This window comes from Eublepharis macularius, chromosome 9, assembly GCF_028583425.1.
Source record: "Eublepharis macularius isolate TG4126 chromosome 9, MPM_Emac_v1.0, whole genome shotgun sequence".
In the NCBI taxonomy this organism is placed as follows: domain Eukaryota; kingdom Metazoa; phylum Chordata; class Lepidosauria; order Squamata; family Eublepharidae; genus Eublepharis; species Eublepharis macularius.
Genome location: NC_072798.1, coordinates 31981512 through 32001060, shown reverse-complemented (window position 1 = coordinate 32001060; position 19549 = coordinate 31981512). Strand labels below are relative to the sequence as shown.

The 19549-nt window shown below is 41.0% G+C and overlaps 1 protein-coding gene across 1 annotated transcript in view; it reads right to left on the bottom strand.

Annotated features, from left to right (window-relative positions):
* Positions 1-736: 736 nt before the first annotated feature.
* CRY1 (cryptochrome circadian regulator 1) overlaps positions 737-19549 on the bottom strand; it is a 59122-nt gene continuing 40309 nt past the window's right edge. The window contains exons 3-13 of the mRNA XM_054988042.1: positions 16146-16288; positions 14160-14344; positions 12220-12308; positions 11508-11648; positions 11087-11398; positions 9161-9312; positions 8861-9063; positions 7285-7386; positions 5663-5758; positions 3980-4051; positions 737-3796 (exon numbers count right to left, since the gene is read on the bottom strand). Of these exons, the coding sequence (XP_054844017.1) occupies positions 3693-3796; positions 3980-4051; positions 5663-5758; positions 7285-7386; positions 8861-9063; positions 9161-9312; positions 11087-11398; positions 11508-11648; positions 12220-12308; positions 14160-14344; positions 16146-16288 (1599 nt within the window). The 3' untranslated portion in view covers positions 737-3692. The remainder of the gene's footprint in view (positions 3797-3979; positions 4052-5662; positions 5759-7284; positions 7387-8860; positions 9064-9160; positions 9313-11086; positions 11399-11507; positions 11649-12219; positions 12309-14159; positions 14345-16145; positions 16289-19549) is intronic.

Genomic DNA, 19549 nt, shown 5'->3' with positions numbered 1-19549 from the left:
TTGTAGGTTAACCAAAAGAAAACACCCCAAAATATCCCAGAGAAAGCTGAATATGCTCCAGGAACATAGAAGGTCAGAACTACTGTCAAGTGAAAGGAAAAGAGCTCATTCAACAATTGAGGGGGACAATTTGTCTGCCCCCTTGTGGGATTCTTGTCCCATTCTATTAGCAAGCTTTAGCAGAGAGGCAGTAAGTAGGCAGTGGTTACAGGGTCAGACTAGGAATTTGGAGACCAGGTTCAAATCCCTGCTCAGTTTAGGAAGCTCAAAATCACTTTCTCTTAGCCTAATCTACCTCATAGGGCTGTTGTGGGTCAAAATGGAAGCAAGGCCTTTGGGGAAGTGTGATAAAAATAAAGTAGATTCTTTTAAATCTGTACCATTCTATGAAACTTTTTTTCATTCTTTAGAAAAGCACATTTTTGTAATGACAGATCCTCTTGATCATCTTTCCCAAACAGATTTGTTAAGTTTACCTTTGTATGAGTTCCGATCTGTGATTGGTATAGAACAGGCAGCTCAAATCCACAAGAAGGTAACACCTTCATGAATAAATAGTTTTGAAAATCAGCTAGCAGATTTTACAGATCAAGAACTTTTATAGTTAGCTCCTCTGAAGTGTACAAATACTTATCTTCAAGCTATAAACAACCCTAGACCAAAACAGCTCTTGAGAATTGATCATTTCTTAAAAGTTGTTAACAAGAACAGCAAAGAATCTGCACAGACATAAGGCTTAAATGAAACAATATATACATTTTTATTAACAAGGGCATCCTCACTGTGATTGAACAAAGCAGTGGGAAATACAAGGACTCGACAAAATACATGACAGTTTCATAGTTTAACAAAAATATTGGCATATCAGACTTATATACAGTTGTATTTCCATACAGTAACAATGCTACCATACTTTATACATAGACATAACAGGTGACACTTTTAAAAGAGAACTTGGATCATAAAGAGATCAAAAATACTGCCCAAAGTCTAAAAATATTGAATCTGAAAAGGATAAAGGTTTCCATCAATGCCTGAACACTTTCTATCTGTTTACTGAAACCTTTGCCGAAAATCATAAATGAAATATCAAAAATATATTGATGAGTCTATCACTAATCATGAATGCTTATATTTACATTAAGTAATGAAACTCATCACCAAATGCTTTATTTACAAATCTCTATTTGCCCTTTGTGAAAGTCATTAAAAGTTTAAAAACCAAAGAAATGCTCGTTAGAAACAATGCATTTCCCAAAACAAATTATACTTGTTTACAACAACTCTGCCTATGTGAAAATAAATTTATGCAAAAGCCCATTTCAATACAAGTACTCTCACAAATTTTTAAAATTTAAATATGAAGTGAAAATTTTCACAGAGATTTTAGGGTATGGATCCTCTTTTCAGCAGTGCTGCAAGACAAAAAACGAATCAATCCATTAGGAATTAATTCCTATGAAATCTGTGTTAGAATTTATGGAATTTTGTTAAGACTTATATGTCTTACAGAAACCTTAATATTTGTTAACTGTGATCTTTTTATTTTAGTGATCTACATTTCAATAGAGGCTTATACTCCTGTTAATGTATTTGCCAACTAAATGGCTGCTGTACTGTACTGTACTACTTGTGTGGCGTGTAAGGTGCCATAACACTGCAGTGGGGATTTTTTAAACTAACAATGAAAAGTAGTACAAACAAGCAGGAAAGTAAGCAGAGATCAACAAAAATGACAGATTTAGAGATTTTGGAGAACAGGCAAACAATGAATTTCAAGGTGCGGCAAAAGGAACGGCAAATGATGTAGCAGAGGACGACAGATGTATTGACAGACTAAGTTTTTCGGTAAGAGATGGTACATAATGAGAAATTATGCAAATCTATTGCAGGGCCACCAAAGACAACAGTATGAGATTCTACACTTTTTTATTAGATGGACATTTTGTAAGCCTCCACAGTACTTGAGGAGTCTATTAATTTATTCAGATTATACCCAAACTCCATGTCAAAACTTGTTTCATTAGGAAAGACAATTTCCCAAAAGACCTCTATTTTACAGTCTCAGAATGGGAAATATTACAAGATTAGCTACGCTTGACCTAAAAGTTTAGACCTACACTTGCAGTCTTGTAGGCTGACTGGTGTGCCTGTAAGGGTGAAATTAAAGAGTCAGCATGTACACAATGAATATAAAAATCCATTACTGAGCAAACAGATGAATTTCATCTAAGTTCCTTTTTTATAATTTAAATCAGCCAGGAAGCAAAAAGGGAAATTTTACAGAAGAGTGCCAATTTACAATAAATACTGGCTTCATGGTACGTTACAAATTTTAATGCCACAGTACCTACAAACTCCTATTTCCAAGTTATTGCTGGAACACTGTTTCATGTTGACCATTTTTCATAAAGATATGAGAATAAAACTATTTCATCCTTCTATACCAGCTAGTTAAGAATTCACATGATTTAGGGTTCTTCATAGAGACACTGTACTAAGGAAGATGGAGCCCCCTCAACTCCATGTGTGCTTTATAACATGTTTTTAATCTGTTAGACACCTAGGTGGCCCTTATGAGATCAGAAAGGTAGGGTATAAATTTTGTAAAATAAAATAAGTATATACATTATGATTCTACTTGTGCACTTTTCTCTCATGAATGGCAAGTGCCCTCACATCATAGCTGACAACCCATGGTGGGTTTCTCATGGTAAGAGACTGACAGAAGTGGTTTGCCAGTGCCTGCCTCTGGTCTCCGTTGGAGATTTCCCATCCAATTACTAATCAAGGCTGATCATACTTAGCTTCTGAGATCTGACGAGCTCAGGCTCACCTGGGCTATCCAGGTTAAGGCACTTTTCTCTATTAGTTGCCCAAAATTCTGCCCCAGAGATACACAAGACAGCAGATGGTCCCAGCTACACTGATCAAGAAAAGGGTAGAACAGAGTAACTTCTTCAGGACAAAAGAATGTGCCTTCCAGCATGTTTGGCTATGTCTTATTCTAAACACAAGCTTGATAAACCTGCTATCTGAGGCCCAATGGCAGCAATGTAAAGATTTGAGAAGCACAGAAAATACTGTAGCCTACCTACATAGGTATACAATGCAGCTACAGATTGTAGTGTGTGTGCACATCTAGATGTTCCTTCTTAAGGGAGAGCATAATATGAACACAGGGGGGCCATTCTATGCCAACAAGCCGAACACAACCTTAGGTCTATTGCACTTTAGGAGGAAAAAAAGATACAGCTGCAGGAAGTGCAGCTGTGGAAGATCACACCAGCAAAGGAAGAAAAATGTACTCTGTCAATTCAAAACACAAATTGGGTACATAAAAATTAACCCCACGCCCATTCCCCATGGCTGGTACACTTCAAGTGGATGATGCAATTCAACAAACACAAAAGAATAATCTAGTTAATACACAGTTTATTATAAAATAAACACTAAGTGTAGCTGAACCGACAACAGTTACACTCAGGGCACTTCTAAAAATGACTGCTAGAAGCACAAAATGAATGACGGGACTTTCTTGACCACAGCTGAAAAGGGTGTTGGATTTTAATGGTGTTTGGTCCATTTCTCCAGTGGAAGTTAAGAGGCAGTCTCAGGTTTTCCTTCTGACAGGAACAGAGTATGATTTCTATAATTAATTAGCTTCCTTCAGAGTTTTTATCTTTACCAAACTAATTACTGCTCTGTCGCTGGACTTTCGGACCAATGCTCTGAGTTTCCTCTTCTGGACTTGGGCGTTTTCCTGTGCAAACTCCAGTGCCAAGGGATGTTCTTCCTGCAAATTCAAACCAAATACCTACTTTAAAAAATCTCGTTTGCTTTTAAGTGACTGAAATTCTGCGTATTTTATTTGTATCGCACTTTTTATTCAGAAGAACATCCAAGGCAGCTTCCAACAAAAATATCAATCACTGAACAGAGACAGTTGGACCAAACATTAAGTGTAGCAAATACATACCTTGCTGGATTAAGTGTGCTTTTTGATTGTCCCCATGGACATAATGCAACATACCACTCCCTTGAGTGTAACCTGTTAAATGAAACATTTAAACAACTTTTAAATGCATAATGGAAAGAGAAGCAAAAAAAAAATGCTGGAAACAACTCAAGAACATTTTTCATTATGTTGTAATTAAATAATATATAGAATATGTAAGCAATTTAAAGCATTATTCCTTAAATCTTAAGGCATCACAGACTGATAGGGCCATTGCAGTTTCTTTGAAGTCAAAAAGACTTTGAAGTGCAATCTCTTAGGTTGTAATCACACTAGTTGGGTTTTTCAGAAAAATCACCAGAATCTAACTTAGCATGATTGTTTTTTACTTAAATCTAGTGAACAAATTTAAGTGTTTCATATTAATTTTAAGACCCAGCTTGTAATGAATAAACACTTGAAATGAACAAAAACAAATCAAATGTGGTTTAAATGTTATACTCGGATTCAAAGCTTAATATGGAAATTATTTTTACTAAAAAATTCTACTAAAATTTAAAGACAATATAGCATGAACTTCCTTCACACTTAACTTTAAGAAAAAACAACAGGCCCTGAAAATTGTTGACACACCGATTTTATCATACCCAAAGAACTGTGCATGATATGCTGTGGATGTAATTGTCCACTGGCACCTCATCACTTGAATTACTTATTAGTTCCATCTCAAACAGGTCAGTACAGTTTCCCTTCCACTATGTAAAAGGAGAGATATAAATACGAATCTTATATTTGGCTTTGATTTGACCTGCACAGGTGAACTCGTAATTTGATTAATTTCATTTATACCCACCTTTCTCACTACTAGAGATCCAATGCAAGTTACATAATTTCTCCTCTCCTCCATTTTATTCTTACAACAACCCTGTGAGATAGGTTAGGGTGACAGGACTGGCCCAAGGTCCTCCAACAAGCTTTCATGGCAGAATGGGGATTTGAATGAGGGTATCCCAGATCTTAGTCTGACACTAACTAGTATACCACACTAGTTCTCATTTGGATTATTATATATATTGGTGTTTTATCCTCAGCCCACTTCTGTTTACAAACCAAAGCACACAAATATTTTTTTCACAATTCCAATTTATAGTTACCTGAAAAATATTAACTGCAAATTTGAAACTACTAAGCTTGTCTAATATCGTATTGCCAATTACATCTATTCATTGTAATTAATTTATAAAGTAATGAACCTAAGGAAAGGAAATTTTTCATTTTTTCATGGAAAAATAAAGCACTGAAATTTCTTCTGTCCAGTGTCTCTGGTTGTAATCCAGAGAAGACTACATATATCAACATCTTTATTGAGAGCATCCTTAACCTAAACATATTTATATGGATGCTATGCCCAGTTACGCAAATATGACTATGATCTTTCCTTTTTTGAAGTTTACATGTTCACTTACAATGTTCTTCACTTCATCTTGCTTCTAACTGGACAGGCCTGAACAAATATCTGCTGGACTTAGGGACAATTACTATGACAATATTTAAGAATCTTTACTGCTGATGTGTGCATTTAACACAATTAGGACAGGCAGTCTCTCAATGACCATGTTCAATTACAATACTCTCAAGCATTACTAAATTAAAAACAAAAAGTTGGTTAAGTTTTTGCTTTACATATTTTTGCAGCCATCCTACCTTGCTGTTGAATTCCACTTGTTCCTGTATGAGATTCTCCTAGGGCACATGTTTGAATATTTCCTGTATGGCCTTCACTTGTTCCCATTTGAGATCCTGCAGGAAAATCAACAGTCAACTCTACTTGTTTCTGGGAAGAGTTAGTTTGGCCAAGTAAAAGTTTCCTTTCAATAGTTCATTTGCTTAGTATCCCTTTCCCACAGCAATGCAGAAGCACTAGCATGCACAAAATAAAATTCATTCTAGTTGGGATGGTAGGTCATTTAAAAGAGATGAATGTATTTCAGCCCACAAGTTACAAATTGGTTTTAAAGACATATAGAATAGACTAAATTATAAGAGCCTTTTCAGAGCATGAAGTCTTGACTGTATGAACCTACAAATGTGTGAAGAAGCTTCTAACTTACTCTCTTAATCTTATCTGTGTTCAAACAATACTATGGCATGAGCAGCTGATCCCAGCCCTATATACCCTGAACTGTAAATACTCTTCCCTTTGGTTCAGTGTAACCTATAAAGGTATTTGTTGTATCCTTCATGGATAAGTGCACAGAAAAACAACATTTAAATCTAACATTTACATTAGAACACAATTTTTAACTTTTGTAACCTTAAAGTGTATGTTCTATATGATATAGAAAACCTATTCTATAGTAAATCTATCAATGCACATGTGATTTTTTTTAAACATCTCATTCTGTGCTGAGTAGGAGCTGTACACACCACCAATGAGGCTGCATTTCTTTCCTCCTTTTTAATCTTATTTGGACTGTACATTTTACTACCACACAGTCTAAACAAGAATACTTTGCGCCCCTTAAGCTGTTTTCCAGGATTCACTGACTTCCAGGAAAAAACGGAGAGGCTCAGTGAGCTGCAGCAGGAAGGGAGAAATCAATGAAAATTACCACCCCTTCTTAAGAAAAGCCTAGATGCTATTTAGTCTTCACAACCGGTTGCATCCAAACCAATAATAAATACTTTTTTTGTAAACAAATTAGAGTTAAACATTTTTTTAATGACTTATGGTATGAATACTCATACCTTAGAAGAGAAGTTGTAATCCTTTATGTGCAGCTCAAGCTCATCAGAGCTTGGAAGCTAAGTAGGGTCAGCCATGGTCAGTACTTGAATGAGAGACCACCAAGGAAGCCCAGGGTTTCTATGCAGAGGAAGCCAATGGCAAACCACCTCTGCTCATCTCTTGCCCTGAAAACTCCCTGAGAGATTGCTGTAAGACAGTTGAAACTTGGTGGTATTTTATTATAAGAGTTTATTACACTTCCACTGGTACACTTAGAGAGCCAGTTTGGGAGCCAGTTTGGTGTAGTGGTTAAGAGCACAGGACTCTAATCTGGAGAACTGGGTTTGATTCCCGACTCCTCCACTTGAAGCCAGCTGGGTGACCTTGGGTCAGTCAGTTTCTAGGAGCTCGCTCAGCCCCACCCACCTCACAGGGTGTTTGTTGTTGTAGGGATAATGATAACATACTTTGTAAACCACTCTGAGTGGGTGTTAAGTCATCCTGAAGGGCGGCATATAAATCGAATGTTATTTTTACACTTATGCAGATGTTGATATTTTGCATTCTCATGCTTACATTTAAACAGAGTATAACTTACCACTTGCACTGGTACAACCAGGGAGATTCTCCCCTGGCGAATATCCCATTAGGCCACCATTCCCATTTCCATTCCCATTAGAAGGCACTGATGCAAGAAGGCCTAACAAAAAACAAAGTGCATTAGCTTTACAATGGAGAACAAAAAATCTTGTGTTTAATATACATCTTTCCATTGGTCTTTCTATCAGTAAATGAAAGCTGATCTTTAGTAACAGATCATGCAGACTGCTTTTAAAAAGCAGCTTTGTTTATTGACATTTTTATTTCTGAAAAATATGGTGGTAAAATACTAATGAAATGATTGTATGAATGTATGTGCAAGAAAATTTTGGAGAAATATGATGCTGCAACTGTGGTTATACATATAAATGAAACTGCTTGATGGTTTTAACGCCAGTAGCAAATATCTTTTGCTTACCCAAATGTTAACTAAACAGCAAAATAAATATTATTGTAATAGATAATAGCATTATACTACACCATGCAACACTACAAAGCCCATTATGGCTAGGTAAAATAAGCTGGCTGTACCTTTCTTTATATTTGAAAGTATGAAAGCTAACATTTTTATTTTAGCTTTAGTACTTTAAAATATAAAAATAAGTGTGAAAATAATACCCCATATTACAGCTGAGCATTCATAGGACAATGATAAAGTTTTTCCAGCTGTATATGCCATAAATACATAATATGCAAAAGCCTATAGAACAGAACCATGTATTCTCTTTGGAGCAAGGGACACATTTGGTTGCTGGCACGTGTCACAGCAACCAAATATGTCCCTTGCTCCAAAGATCAAGTTAAGTTGCTAAATTCCCTGAATATTGTCTTCACTATATCAGTAAGCTTATTTAAAAATATAAAACTGATACACAGAATATATGATATAAATCTTATGCTTGGAAATAAAGCATAAAGTAGACAAGCAGTAACAGGGATATGATAACAAACAGAATTCTGAAGGGTCATCAAGCATTGTTACCTGAAAAATTAATAGTATAATCTTGTGCAGAGTAACTCCTGTTTAAACTAATTGATTTGTCAATCAGTCCTATAGCAAATACTTCACACATATTGATAGGCACTCTGTCTTTTTTAGATAACAGACTACCTACTTTGAAAGCTTGTCAACTGTACTGGATCAATGAAAGTATCCCTTATCCATTGTGAAGAAAACTAAATTATATATAGAAAAAGCACACAGTGCCTCCTGTAACACCTTATAAAGCACATCCCTGTTCAAGGAATTCAAAGGAGTGAGCAACAACCTTGAATCTGTGCTGCTGCTGAGAATGTTGCCCTACAGGCAAGTATGCTAGCTAATGTAGTGACTTTATCATAAAGGGAATTAAACTTGAGAAATGTTCTTTAGAACTGTTTTTGACAATTTAAGTGAAACACACTACAGAATCCATGAAATAAGTCTAAGAAAAGGCCTAAAAGAATGAGCCCTTCTTTCCTCCCTTTCACCAACCATTAGCCAGCCTGCTACAGATCAGTAGCTACACTTTGATAGTATCCAGATCCTGTGGCTACAGGTAAACTGTCCTGTAAGCAAAGAGCTCCAAACATACCCAATCCTCTGTATCGTGACAGTTGCTGATAGATTTGTTTCATCCTCTCAATGTTCAGGCGACTTGCCTCTGCATGATTTACCATTGGCTTAGGATAATTCACTCCTATCATACATTTTGCAGCCTTCTGGACACCCTCAGGGGCATTCCAAGGATCATATATGTATTTTGCAGGAAACCCTCTGAGAACAGGTAAATAGCGCCTTCCCAAAAGATAAAAGGTTCAAATTAGAGTCTTACATGGTACAGCTTGATAAACTGAATGCTTAATTCTGCTGATATTCAATAATAATGTTTAACCTGATATAGTCTCCATTAGGATCAGTTCTTCTGCCAAAACCCACAGGACAGTAGCAGTGGAAGAATTGCTGAAAGAAGGAGCTACAAGACAGCCACATCCAGCTGCCTGCATTTACACTCCAGTCAGCATCCAGCAGCAGTTCTTCAAACACCTGGGAGGTAGGGGGAGAGAACAGACATGACATTAAATCTGAACACAAAGATGATTTCAACAAATTGCTTTTAGATTTTCAAAGCATTAGTAAGTTGTGTTTACTGTTAAGCTATGTATGGCACACTTTCCGAGAACTGTCACCATTATCATTTTGATTGATAGTACTAAGGAAATTTCAATACAAGCTCCTATTCAAAGTATATATGATGATTACAAGCAGCAAAACACCTTCAGTGTTTATACAGGCTTCCATAAAAATATAGCTATTGTAAGTGAGCTGGGAGATCTGTATCTGTTAAAGGCTCATGTTAATACAGTATAATCTAAAACTATTAACAGCTGAAGATTCACAACTCAATTCTATGATTAAGATCTCAAAGCCAATTCACAGGATCAAACCCATAATATCATCTCACTTATTACTTAGGACTACCTTTAGCTTTTTATTATTTAGGTATTCACCCCACCTTTCTTGCCAATGGGGATACAAAGTGGCTTACATTGGTCTCCTCTCCTTCATTTTATCCTCACAACAACCATGCGAGGCACATTACGTTGAGAGTGTGTAACTGGTCCAAAGTCACCCAGGAAGCTTCCATGGCAAAGCAGGGATTTGAACCTGGGTCTCCCAGATCCTAGTCCAGCACTTTAACTATTATACCACACTGGCTCTCCTTCTGGTATGCCTTGCAGATGGCCTTAACTATAAAGTAGGAGAAAATTCATACAAGACTAGATGACATGTAATTATACCAGTTCTCCACTAGATGCTGTTGTTTAACTAAAATTGCTGAAGTTATGTAACGATAAATGCGTCTGGTTTATAGCTGTTGTGACAAGAGACTAAAATTCTACTCCGCAGGCTTAGCAATATATAATGCAAGGCTATTTATTCAAAGGATGGCCAAAAATTATATCATACAATGACATATAGAATCATGTACAGAAAGAGTCTTACCACAGCCAGCCACAAGTTGTTGTGTGAAACTAAGATGCATGACAAAAAAAAATGCTTCAAAGCATTTAAAACACTAATGTAAGAAGTAACAAGCCAAAATCTGAAATGACTAAGCAACAGAAGTGGGAACCACCCAGGAAAACACACCAAAAATGTCTACAATGCAAATAGTAATATATTCAAGCAACTCATACAATACATACACAGCCAATAAAGTGCAACGTGCTTTTTTACAATATTTGTGCAACTCTACAATGCTTAAATATACTTATGACCATGTATGTCAGTTTAAACATAATCAGGAATTTATAGTCACTGTGAAAGCATGAGCCCCACTCAGAGAGACTCCGGGACAAGCTGAAGAACAGTTTCTCAAATATTTCCAAGGTAAGTATCTGCCCAAACTGCTGTGTCTCCACTTTGTTGATTCAGCTGAGGAAGACAAGGAAAGAAGATACTTACCTTGGAAATATTTGAGAAACTGTTCTTCAGCTTGTCCCGGAGTCTCTCTGAGTGGGGCTCATGCTTTCACAGTGACTATAAATTCCTGATTATGTTTAAACTGACATACATGGTCATAAGTATATTTAAGCATTGTAGAGTTGCACAAATATTGTAAAAAAGCACGTTGCACTTTATTGGCTGTGTATGTATTGTATGAGTTGCTTGAATATATTACTATTTGCATTGTAGACATTTTTGGTGTGTTTTCCCGGGTGGTTCCCACTTCTGTTGCTTAGTTTGTACCGGGACTAGCCTTTTTGGTTACTAAAATCTGAAATGACAGCAGAAATTCACTAAAGGAAAAATGTACCTTCATTCCTTCTTCCCAACTAATCCACAGATCACCTCGAGTCAAGAAACATGCCACTGCATGTCTGGCCAAATGGTGGATCCAACCTTCCTGACGAAGCTGAGTCATAATAGCATCTATCCAAGGAAACCCTGTCCTGCCTTCGGCCCATTTTGCTAAAGCCTCAGGATTCTTATCCCATGGAATCTGCACGCATATGGGATTGCCTTCCATTTTGTCAAAGCGAGGATTATTAGTGGCTGCTGTGTAGAAGAATTCACGCCACAGTAGCTGGCCATAGAGAGAAAGGGGAGGAGAGCTGTTCTTCTTCACCTAAGAATCAAAGCATATGGAAAATAATTCAATAAAATTGGAATTTGAACCTGGGTCAAAGTTTTTATTATACAGAAGTATGACAAGTTCAAGGTAAGCTCATTCATACCTTTTTGTACAAGTCAGTTAACTTGAAATAAAAGAGGCGGCAAGACAAGCAGCCGAATCGCAAATAGGGACTAAGACCAGTAGGACTTGCAAGGAGAGAATTTGCATTCATTCGTGGCCTTTCAAAGTTTGCTACCCATGCCTTGAAGAGAAAAAAAAAGATCTCCTAAAATTTCCATTTAATCTTTGTACTTCACCAAGACCAGCACCAGCAACAAAAGTTGCTAACAGCTGACTGCATATACAGCATTTCAGGATCACAGCATGACTCAGAATTATCAGATTTAATATTTTACCTGTGAATTCTAATAGGTACCACTGGCTCTCCTGTATCAAAGGTTTTAGAGACAAGCATGAACGCTACATAGCAATAGTACAAGAACCACTTAATAATGATTCCTTTGAAAAATCTATGGCGGTTTTAAATGTTAGTAAGATAAAACAAGTAGCTAAATTGTGATTATTTCTATCAATAAAAGCCTCTTTGGTAAATGAGACTAATTTTGTGATCCCACAGGGTTTGCAGTCCAAAGATTTAAGACTAACATTTTGCTCTATATACTGTAAAGACATTAGTTACAATCTATGCATACAATTAAACCCTTGAAATTAAAGTCACTGCAGATGGTAAAGGTCCAAAAATTCCTTCCTAAGCTAAGATGTTAAAAGATGCTCAAGTTTCTATTAATAATAGTGAAAGATCAGCAACACACCTTTCTTTCTAAATGTCTTTCTAATCTTGTAAGAGCTTCTGTTTCTCCACCTGGCCATACTGCAGAAGGCAATCCATCTGTATCAAAACCTGGAATATAAAAACAACATATGACTACTGTTGCAGCACTGCTATAATGTCAACAATGAGGTACTGAATAATGGCCGAATCCACATTACCTCCGCGCGTCCCGGTGTTGCACTAAATGTCCGCGAAACACCCGGAAGTATAGCGTCTTTCAAGCGCGATTTCTGAATCGCGCTTGAAAGACGCTATACTTCCGGGTGTTTCGCGGACATTTAGTGCAACACCGGGACGCGCGGAGGTAATGTGAATTCGGCCAATCTTGTAATGAGAACTTCACCTTTTAATCTTGTACCTTGATTAAAAGGACACACATACTATCCGTTTTCTACTCCTCATTTTATTTAAACCCTAATCCAAACCCTGCCTAATTTCATACTTCTAAGTAGAAAATCAGGGATGTTAGGCAGGTAGGGTCTCTTCAAAGAGCTACACTTTCAAAAAAAATTCAAAGCACCAGTCAAAAGAATGGAAGGTAGAGAATCACATGCTGCTCTGTAAAGTCTGTTTTTTCAAATCTTGGTTGTTTCATTTCTAGAAGTTGTTTTGAGAAATATCAGCAACAAACATCTCATCTCATATGATAGCCTGCTACACAATATTTACCCCATAGAGCACTTTTATGGAGTTTAGTGCTTCCTGTCCCCAACTAGATGCCACGTTCTCTGAAATGATATACATTAGTTCCACGTATTTATGACCATTCTGTGTTCTAGTACAGACAGTGAATGGAGGCTCATTTTTACAGCTTTATTGTATGATTCTGTAACTGCAGTACACAGGGACAAATGGTGAGATCTTCTCTAAGACTGATAAAATCAAATACAATTATACAAAGCAAATCTTTTTTCATTTGCATAATTTATGCCTGAATTACAGTTTATGATTTGCCTTGAGGGAGTACCATTTTCTTCCTACTCCCTAAAATAGTCAAGTGACAAGCTGCAGCCCAAAGAGTAGCTGAAGCTTACAACTGAGAGAAACAGACCTAATCAACATCTGCGGCAGCATGAGACTGAAGAATGAACACCACCACTTCAGAGTTCGGGGTATGTGTGTACAGTTTTGAATGCTTCCCTTTGCAAAAAGCTTTCTACAAATAGAAAACCATCATGGTAGGCAAATGGTTGACTATCTCAATTCCACATATGTGGTTTTCTTGGGGGGCGGGGGCTTACACAGAGGAGCAGTGAATACAACTGTCCTCTACTTTCATTTTAAAATGGCATTGTCTACCCGATCATTCTACTACCACATTCTGCTGCATATAGACTCAACGGGAGGGGGGGGGAGAATAAGAATGCAGGCTGAAGTTGAAAGCTGCTTCCTCATTTTCTCAGGACAATCGACTCAACTTCAGGACCAGCTACAGCAGCAACACCATCCCATGCCCACTGTGGTGCTATGTGCCCCTCTCAGAGTACCAGGAGGCTATTGTAGCCAAGACAAGTGCCTTGCTTCACTGGAGATGCACCTCAGCAAAAGTAGGTACAGTTGGTAATTCTACTATTGTTCTACTGATTTCACCCAATTCGCTTTAACTGCACCCATTCATGTGGCTTATCCACATGGGTCCTGTATTTCCTACCATTAGCCTATGGGGATCAAAATGATCTGAAGGAATGGGAATACAAAGAAGAATGGACTTAGCTGGTAGTATATAACACATGGTTTTTACATCTTCATTATAGCCTCAGTTGCTTTCAATAGCATAATGATTTTTTTTTAATCTCCTCACCCCTCCCTGCAATTCAGTTCCATTATATTAGTATTTGATAAGAAAAACACATTAGTTTCCTACGACTAATTCCCCAGATAGATATACAGATTTTACAAGGAAGAAATCTCTGAGAATACCTAATTCTTCCAGTGAAGGAACACCGTATTTCTCATCATGGTCATCAGAAACAGGGGTAGTACACTTTGACATTACTTCTGCAGTAATTGTTTCTACAGGCATCTCCAGTGGTTCCATTCGACTGATTAGAGTTTGGAATCGCTTATAGGTAAGAGGTGGTTGTCCTCCATTTAATTCTATAATCCTATGTACACAGAAGCCCAAATTTAGTTAGAATATACTTGTTCAAATGTACTATATTTTCTAATGCAATTATATATTTATCTTGTAATATGAATTACCTTATTTCTACAGACGCTATTATTTTATGGTTTGGAGTATTAACTGAATTCCTTATCAGGAAAAAAGTGTAATATGCACAGCCAAAAGTTATTTTAGAATGTGGGATTTGAAAGATACTCCAACAAAGTAATTAATGGTAAATGACAGTCTACAGAAGAGCTGATAAGGTGGCCAGGCCACTGAAAAGGAACACCACAGCCCCATTATAAGATTTAAAATGTAGTCTAATAAAATTGTTACTAGGATATTACTACAAGAAGCAGGTTCTCTTATCATTAGAACCTTCAACAACTAGCAATTTATGTATATTTTTCTATAATTCTAGTATAATTTAAGCAGCTGTAGGGGGCAGATTGTAGAGCCAAAATCTGCTACTCTGTGTCCTTCATTTAATCTAACAATATTTGTATATTAGAAGTAAGAATGTGTAGCTCTAAAATGTGTATCTGAATGAGCAGCCAAAAGTAATTATGCCTTTAGCATATGACCAAGATGAACATCAGCTATCTTTACAGAGACAGAAGGACCTATGATGTGATAGTGCCTTCCTTTCCACATGATTTTAATAGAATTTGACTACACTTAGACTGGTTTAAGCTCACATAGTTTGGTTTTTATTTAGACTTTCTATAGAAAGTTCAAACAACCATGTTTCACAGAACGTTCTAGCTGGGGGGTTCAGTATGCTGAATGGCCAGCTAGGAATAATTTCCAAAATTCAGTAAGAGGTTTTTAATTATGGCTATATGAAAATGGGGGGGGGCTTATTTTGTAAATATTGTTGCTCCCTTCAAAATGCTCTTTTTGATGAAGGGATGCTGCAAACAGGGACAAAAGCTTCCTGGCCACGCCCAACCTGACAGCAAAACTCTTGCCCTTACTTTGAATTAAATTCAAAACATTTTTGCTTAGCTGAATCGTTGTTCGCAGCATGATCCCAAGTTGGCTGATACTATAATACCAGGAATAAGAGGTGATTAAGTGAGGAGAGAAATGGAACTCAAGCTGCCTGGGAACAATAATGTTTAACAGTGAGGAGGTTTATGGGAACGTTTCACCCTTACACGTATGCACGCACACATGCACACACACTCCAGTTTTACATGAAAATGCTAGCTGGGGAACATTCTACACAATTCAACACAATGCAGAGTTCTGTATTGATACAGATTTTTTGCTTCACAAAAGTAAAGCAAGCCAAATCTATAGACTCTTCACTTGTACAGACTTGTTTCTCACAGGTAGCTAAATGAAATGGGTTCTTACAACTCTGTTCTGCTAGCAGCAGCACTTTCTTCTGGTGGAAGACTACTTGTGATTGAGTATAGTGCTGTCATTAACGGAACATATTCATAGTACCCAACCCATTGTTCCTGTCACTCATCTGCCTGGGATTACTTTTCATGTTAACCTTTTCAAGGTTAACAACTGGGTTTTTAAACGCCTATAAGAAAAATGGGACATGTAGGGGAGAAAATCTCAGCATATAGAAAGACAATACATATTTTTCAAACCAATCAGTATTTGTTAATAAAGTTAGGAGTTCTGTCGCAGAAACCATAAAGAAGGATGTATTCAGAAGAGCTCTGCTCAGTTTTATCTCAAATATATGCATTCATTCATGACCACCAGCATTTCTTAATAATAGCATATGGCATAACATCTGACTTTTCTCCATTAAACTCACAAAAGTGGTAACTTACTTGTCTAGATCATATAGAGTATGTGAAATTCGTACAATGACTTCAACTCCTGCTTCGCTGGCCAGCTTCTTAATTGCTGCATCTCTCTCCTTCCCAAATGGCTCAGAATCATATTCAATAGAAAGTTTTGTAATATTCCATTCCTAAAGTATAAGAGGGAGATGAGGCTTTTAAAGGAAGTAATTGTTCCCGGAGATGGAGAGAAAATTCCTGCCGTTTTAATATTTTAATTTCTTTCGTTTTATTGTACAATATAATAAAACAAGTGAGGGACTCACAAACACTTGCAGGGGGTCATCTCATTTCCTTCTCCCCCACTATTTCTTGTTTCCTTTCCCTGAAAGCCCCAATAACCTCTCCCTTTTTCCTGCTTTTTCTCACCCACCTACCTGTCCGGGGTCTGAGCCCCAGCCCCCAGACTTGACAAGAGGGAATAGCAGGTCAGCCGGGCCGACGGGCAAACAGAGGGGGCAGCCAGCAGCCAGCAGGTCAACTGGTCAGCCAGCAGACAGTAGGTCAACCGGTCTGACTGGCAAGCAGAGGGGGCAGCCGGGGGACAGCAGGTCAACCCCTCCCATGGGCAAATGGAGCCAGAACCTGCCTGTGCCAGGGGCAAGGGGCAAAGGCCCAGGGCCTCAGGAGGCAGGGGGAGACAGAAGGAGGCCAGCGAGTCCCCCTCCCCTGGGGAAGGAAAGGGGACTAAGCAAGGCAGAAGGGGGCAAGCTGGTGCTGGTCAGTGGGGCCAGATCAGCTACCCCAGCTGCAACTGCTTGGTGCAGCCCAAGACCAGGCTGGAAGAGGGGTGGGACAGTAGAAGGAAGCCCTATAAAAGCTGGCTGGGAAGAGCCCTGTGGTGGTGGGTGTGAGTAGGGAGTGATGATGTGGAGCAAGAGCGGTGCGATGCAAGCATGGAGGTTTGGAGGAGAGCTCTGGGAGGAGGAGGTGAAAGAGGACGCAGAGGGTAAGCAGGCCAGGTTGAGCAGGCCAGCGAGTGGACTGAGAGGGAGTCTGGGTGAGGTATACCGCCCCTCCTTCCACAGAGCAGGGTCCTGCAGAATCCCTGGCCCCCCTATGACGTCAGGAGCAGACCGCCCAGTGCCACGCCCAGTGGCAGCGGTGGCAAGCCCTGACAAGTTGGTGGCCCGTACGGGGAGAGACGTTCCAACGCAGGCGCCAGTCAAGGGGCGGCCTCCCAAGGCCGCCACCCCAGCGGAGCTTGGACTGTGGCTGGAGGAACGCCAGGATAGGATGTGGGGAAAGCTGGAGGCAGCCTACCCAGCCGCTCCAGTGGAACTAGCACAGACAGCGGAGCTGCGGTTGCAAGCCGACGCGCTCACGGAGGCCTTGCCAAGGGTTTGTGCCCTCGTTTGGGAAAATAACCCACCGCCTGGCAAGCAGGTGCAGAGTCTATGCGCCACCGTGAAGATAGGCCGGCTGATCCTACAAGCCCTGTTAGACACTGGGAGTGCAGTCTCAGCAATTCGGCCCCAGCTCCTCCCAGCTGCTACCCCAGTGCACCGCTGGATCCCGGTGACGGATGTGATGGGCCGCACCCAGCCGTACCCTACGGCCCTAATCACGATAGAGTACCTAGGGGTCCGCCACCAAATGGAAGTTGCCCAGTTAGCTCACCTACCCGTGCCAATGCTGCTGGGAAGAGATGCCCCAGGGTTCTTCAGGCTCCTCCAGCAGGCAGCGAAGAAATTGGGAGGAGATACCCCAGGGATAGCCGGGTCTCGGCTGAAGGCAGCAGGGGAATTGACAGACCCCCAAGTTGCCACCGCTCTGCAAGTGGAGGAGGCCGACGACCCGGGAGAGGGTCCCTCTACTAGACCAGGGGCAGAACCACGGACTGGAGACCCAGCTGGGCCCCCGGCCGATCGCCCATTCTGTGACGCCCAAGGGGCAGATGAGTCCTTGCAGCGCTTACGAGAGACGGCAGCTCGTGAGGAGGAGCTAGTGCGGGATGAGCGGAGGTCCCAACGGCTCCCGCGCATCGAGAAGCAAGGAGGGGTTTGGGTTCGCATAGCTCGCGCCCCAAGTGGCCAGGGGGAGGTCCGCCAGCTATTGGTGCCGACTGCCTACCGGGCCGAAGTCCTCCGCACGGCCCATGAGCATGCGTGGGCCGGGCATCTGGGGCACCACAAGACCCTGAAGAAGATCCTTGAGCAGTTCTACTGGCCCTCCGTGAATGCCGACGTGAAGGCCCACTGCCGCTCGTGTCCCACCTGCCAGCGGGTGGCAGCCCGATAGTCCTGGTGCCCAAGCCAGATGGGACCACCCGGTTTTGCATTGACTATCGTGAACTGAATAAGGTGGCCCAGTTCGACGCCTACCCCATGCCCCGAGCAGACGTGCTGGTGGACCACCTGGGGTCCGCCCGCTACCTGTCGGCCCTGGACTTAACAAAGGGCTACTGGCAGGTGCCCGTACGGCCGGAGGACCGGGAGAAGACGGCCTTTGCCACCCCCCAAGGCCTCTTCCAATTCAAGAAGATGCCGTTTGGCCTGCATGGGGCAGCAGCCACCTTTCAGCGGCTGGTGGACCAGGTGCTGGGAGAGTGCCGGGCGTACGCCATGGCGTACATTGATGATATTATTATCTTCAGCCCCGACTGGCCCACCCACCTCCAACACCTGGAAGCCGTCTTAAGGGCCCTCCAACGAGCTGGACTAAGGGCGAACCCAAAAAAGAGCCACCTGGGGTTCCAGGAACTCCAATACCTGGGCTTTGTGGTCGGGGGAGGACGAGTCAGGCCACCACCGGACAAGGTGGCCTCAATAGCCGACGCCCCACAGCCCAAGACCAAGAAGCAGGTTCGGCGATTCCTAGGACTGCTGGGGTATTACGGGCGGTTCATCCCCCACTTTGCCTCCCGAGCGGCGCCCCTGACGGACAGCTTAAGGAAGGGGCTGCCCAACCAAGTCCGGTGGACCCCAGAACTAGAGGCAGCTTTTAAGGACCTGCGGTTAGCCCTCTCCAATGCCACGGCCCTATGGAACCCGGACTTTGACCAGCCCTTCACACTGGCCACAGACGCCTCGGACACCGGCCTTGGGGCTGTGCTGACCCAGGAGCGGGATGGCGTGGATGTCCCAATTCTGTTCCTAAGCCGGAAGCTCCAGCCCGCCGAGAAGCGCTATGCCACGGTGGAGCGGGAGGCCCTAGCGGTCAAGTGGGCGGTGGGGGCCCTGCAGTACTACCTGGCCAACAACCCCTTTGTACTGCTGACAGACCATGCACCCCTGCAGTGGCTCCATCGCATGAAGGCGCACAACCCCAGGGTGCTGCGGTGGTACCTCTCCCTCCTACCCTTCCAATTCACCATCAAATACCGCCAGGGGGCACGGCATGTGGACGTGGACTTCATGTCCCGCATGTTCGAGGCTGAACCGGACCCCCAC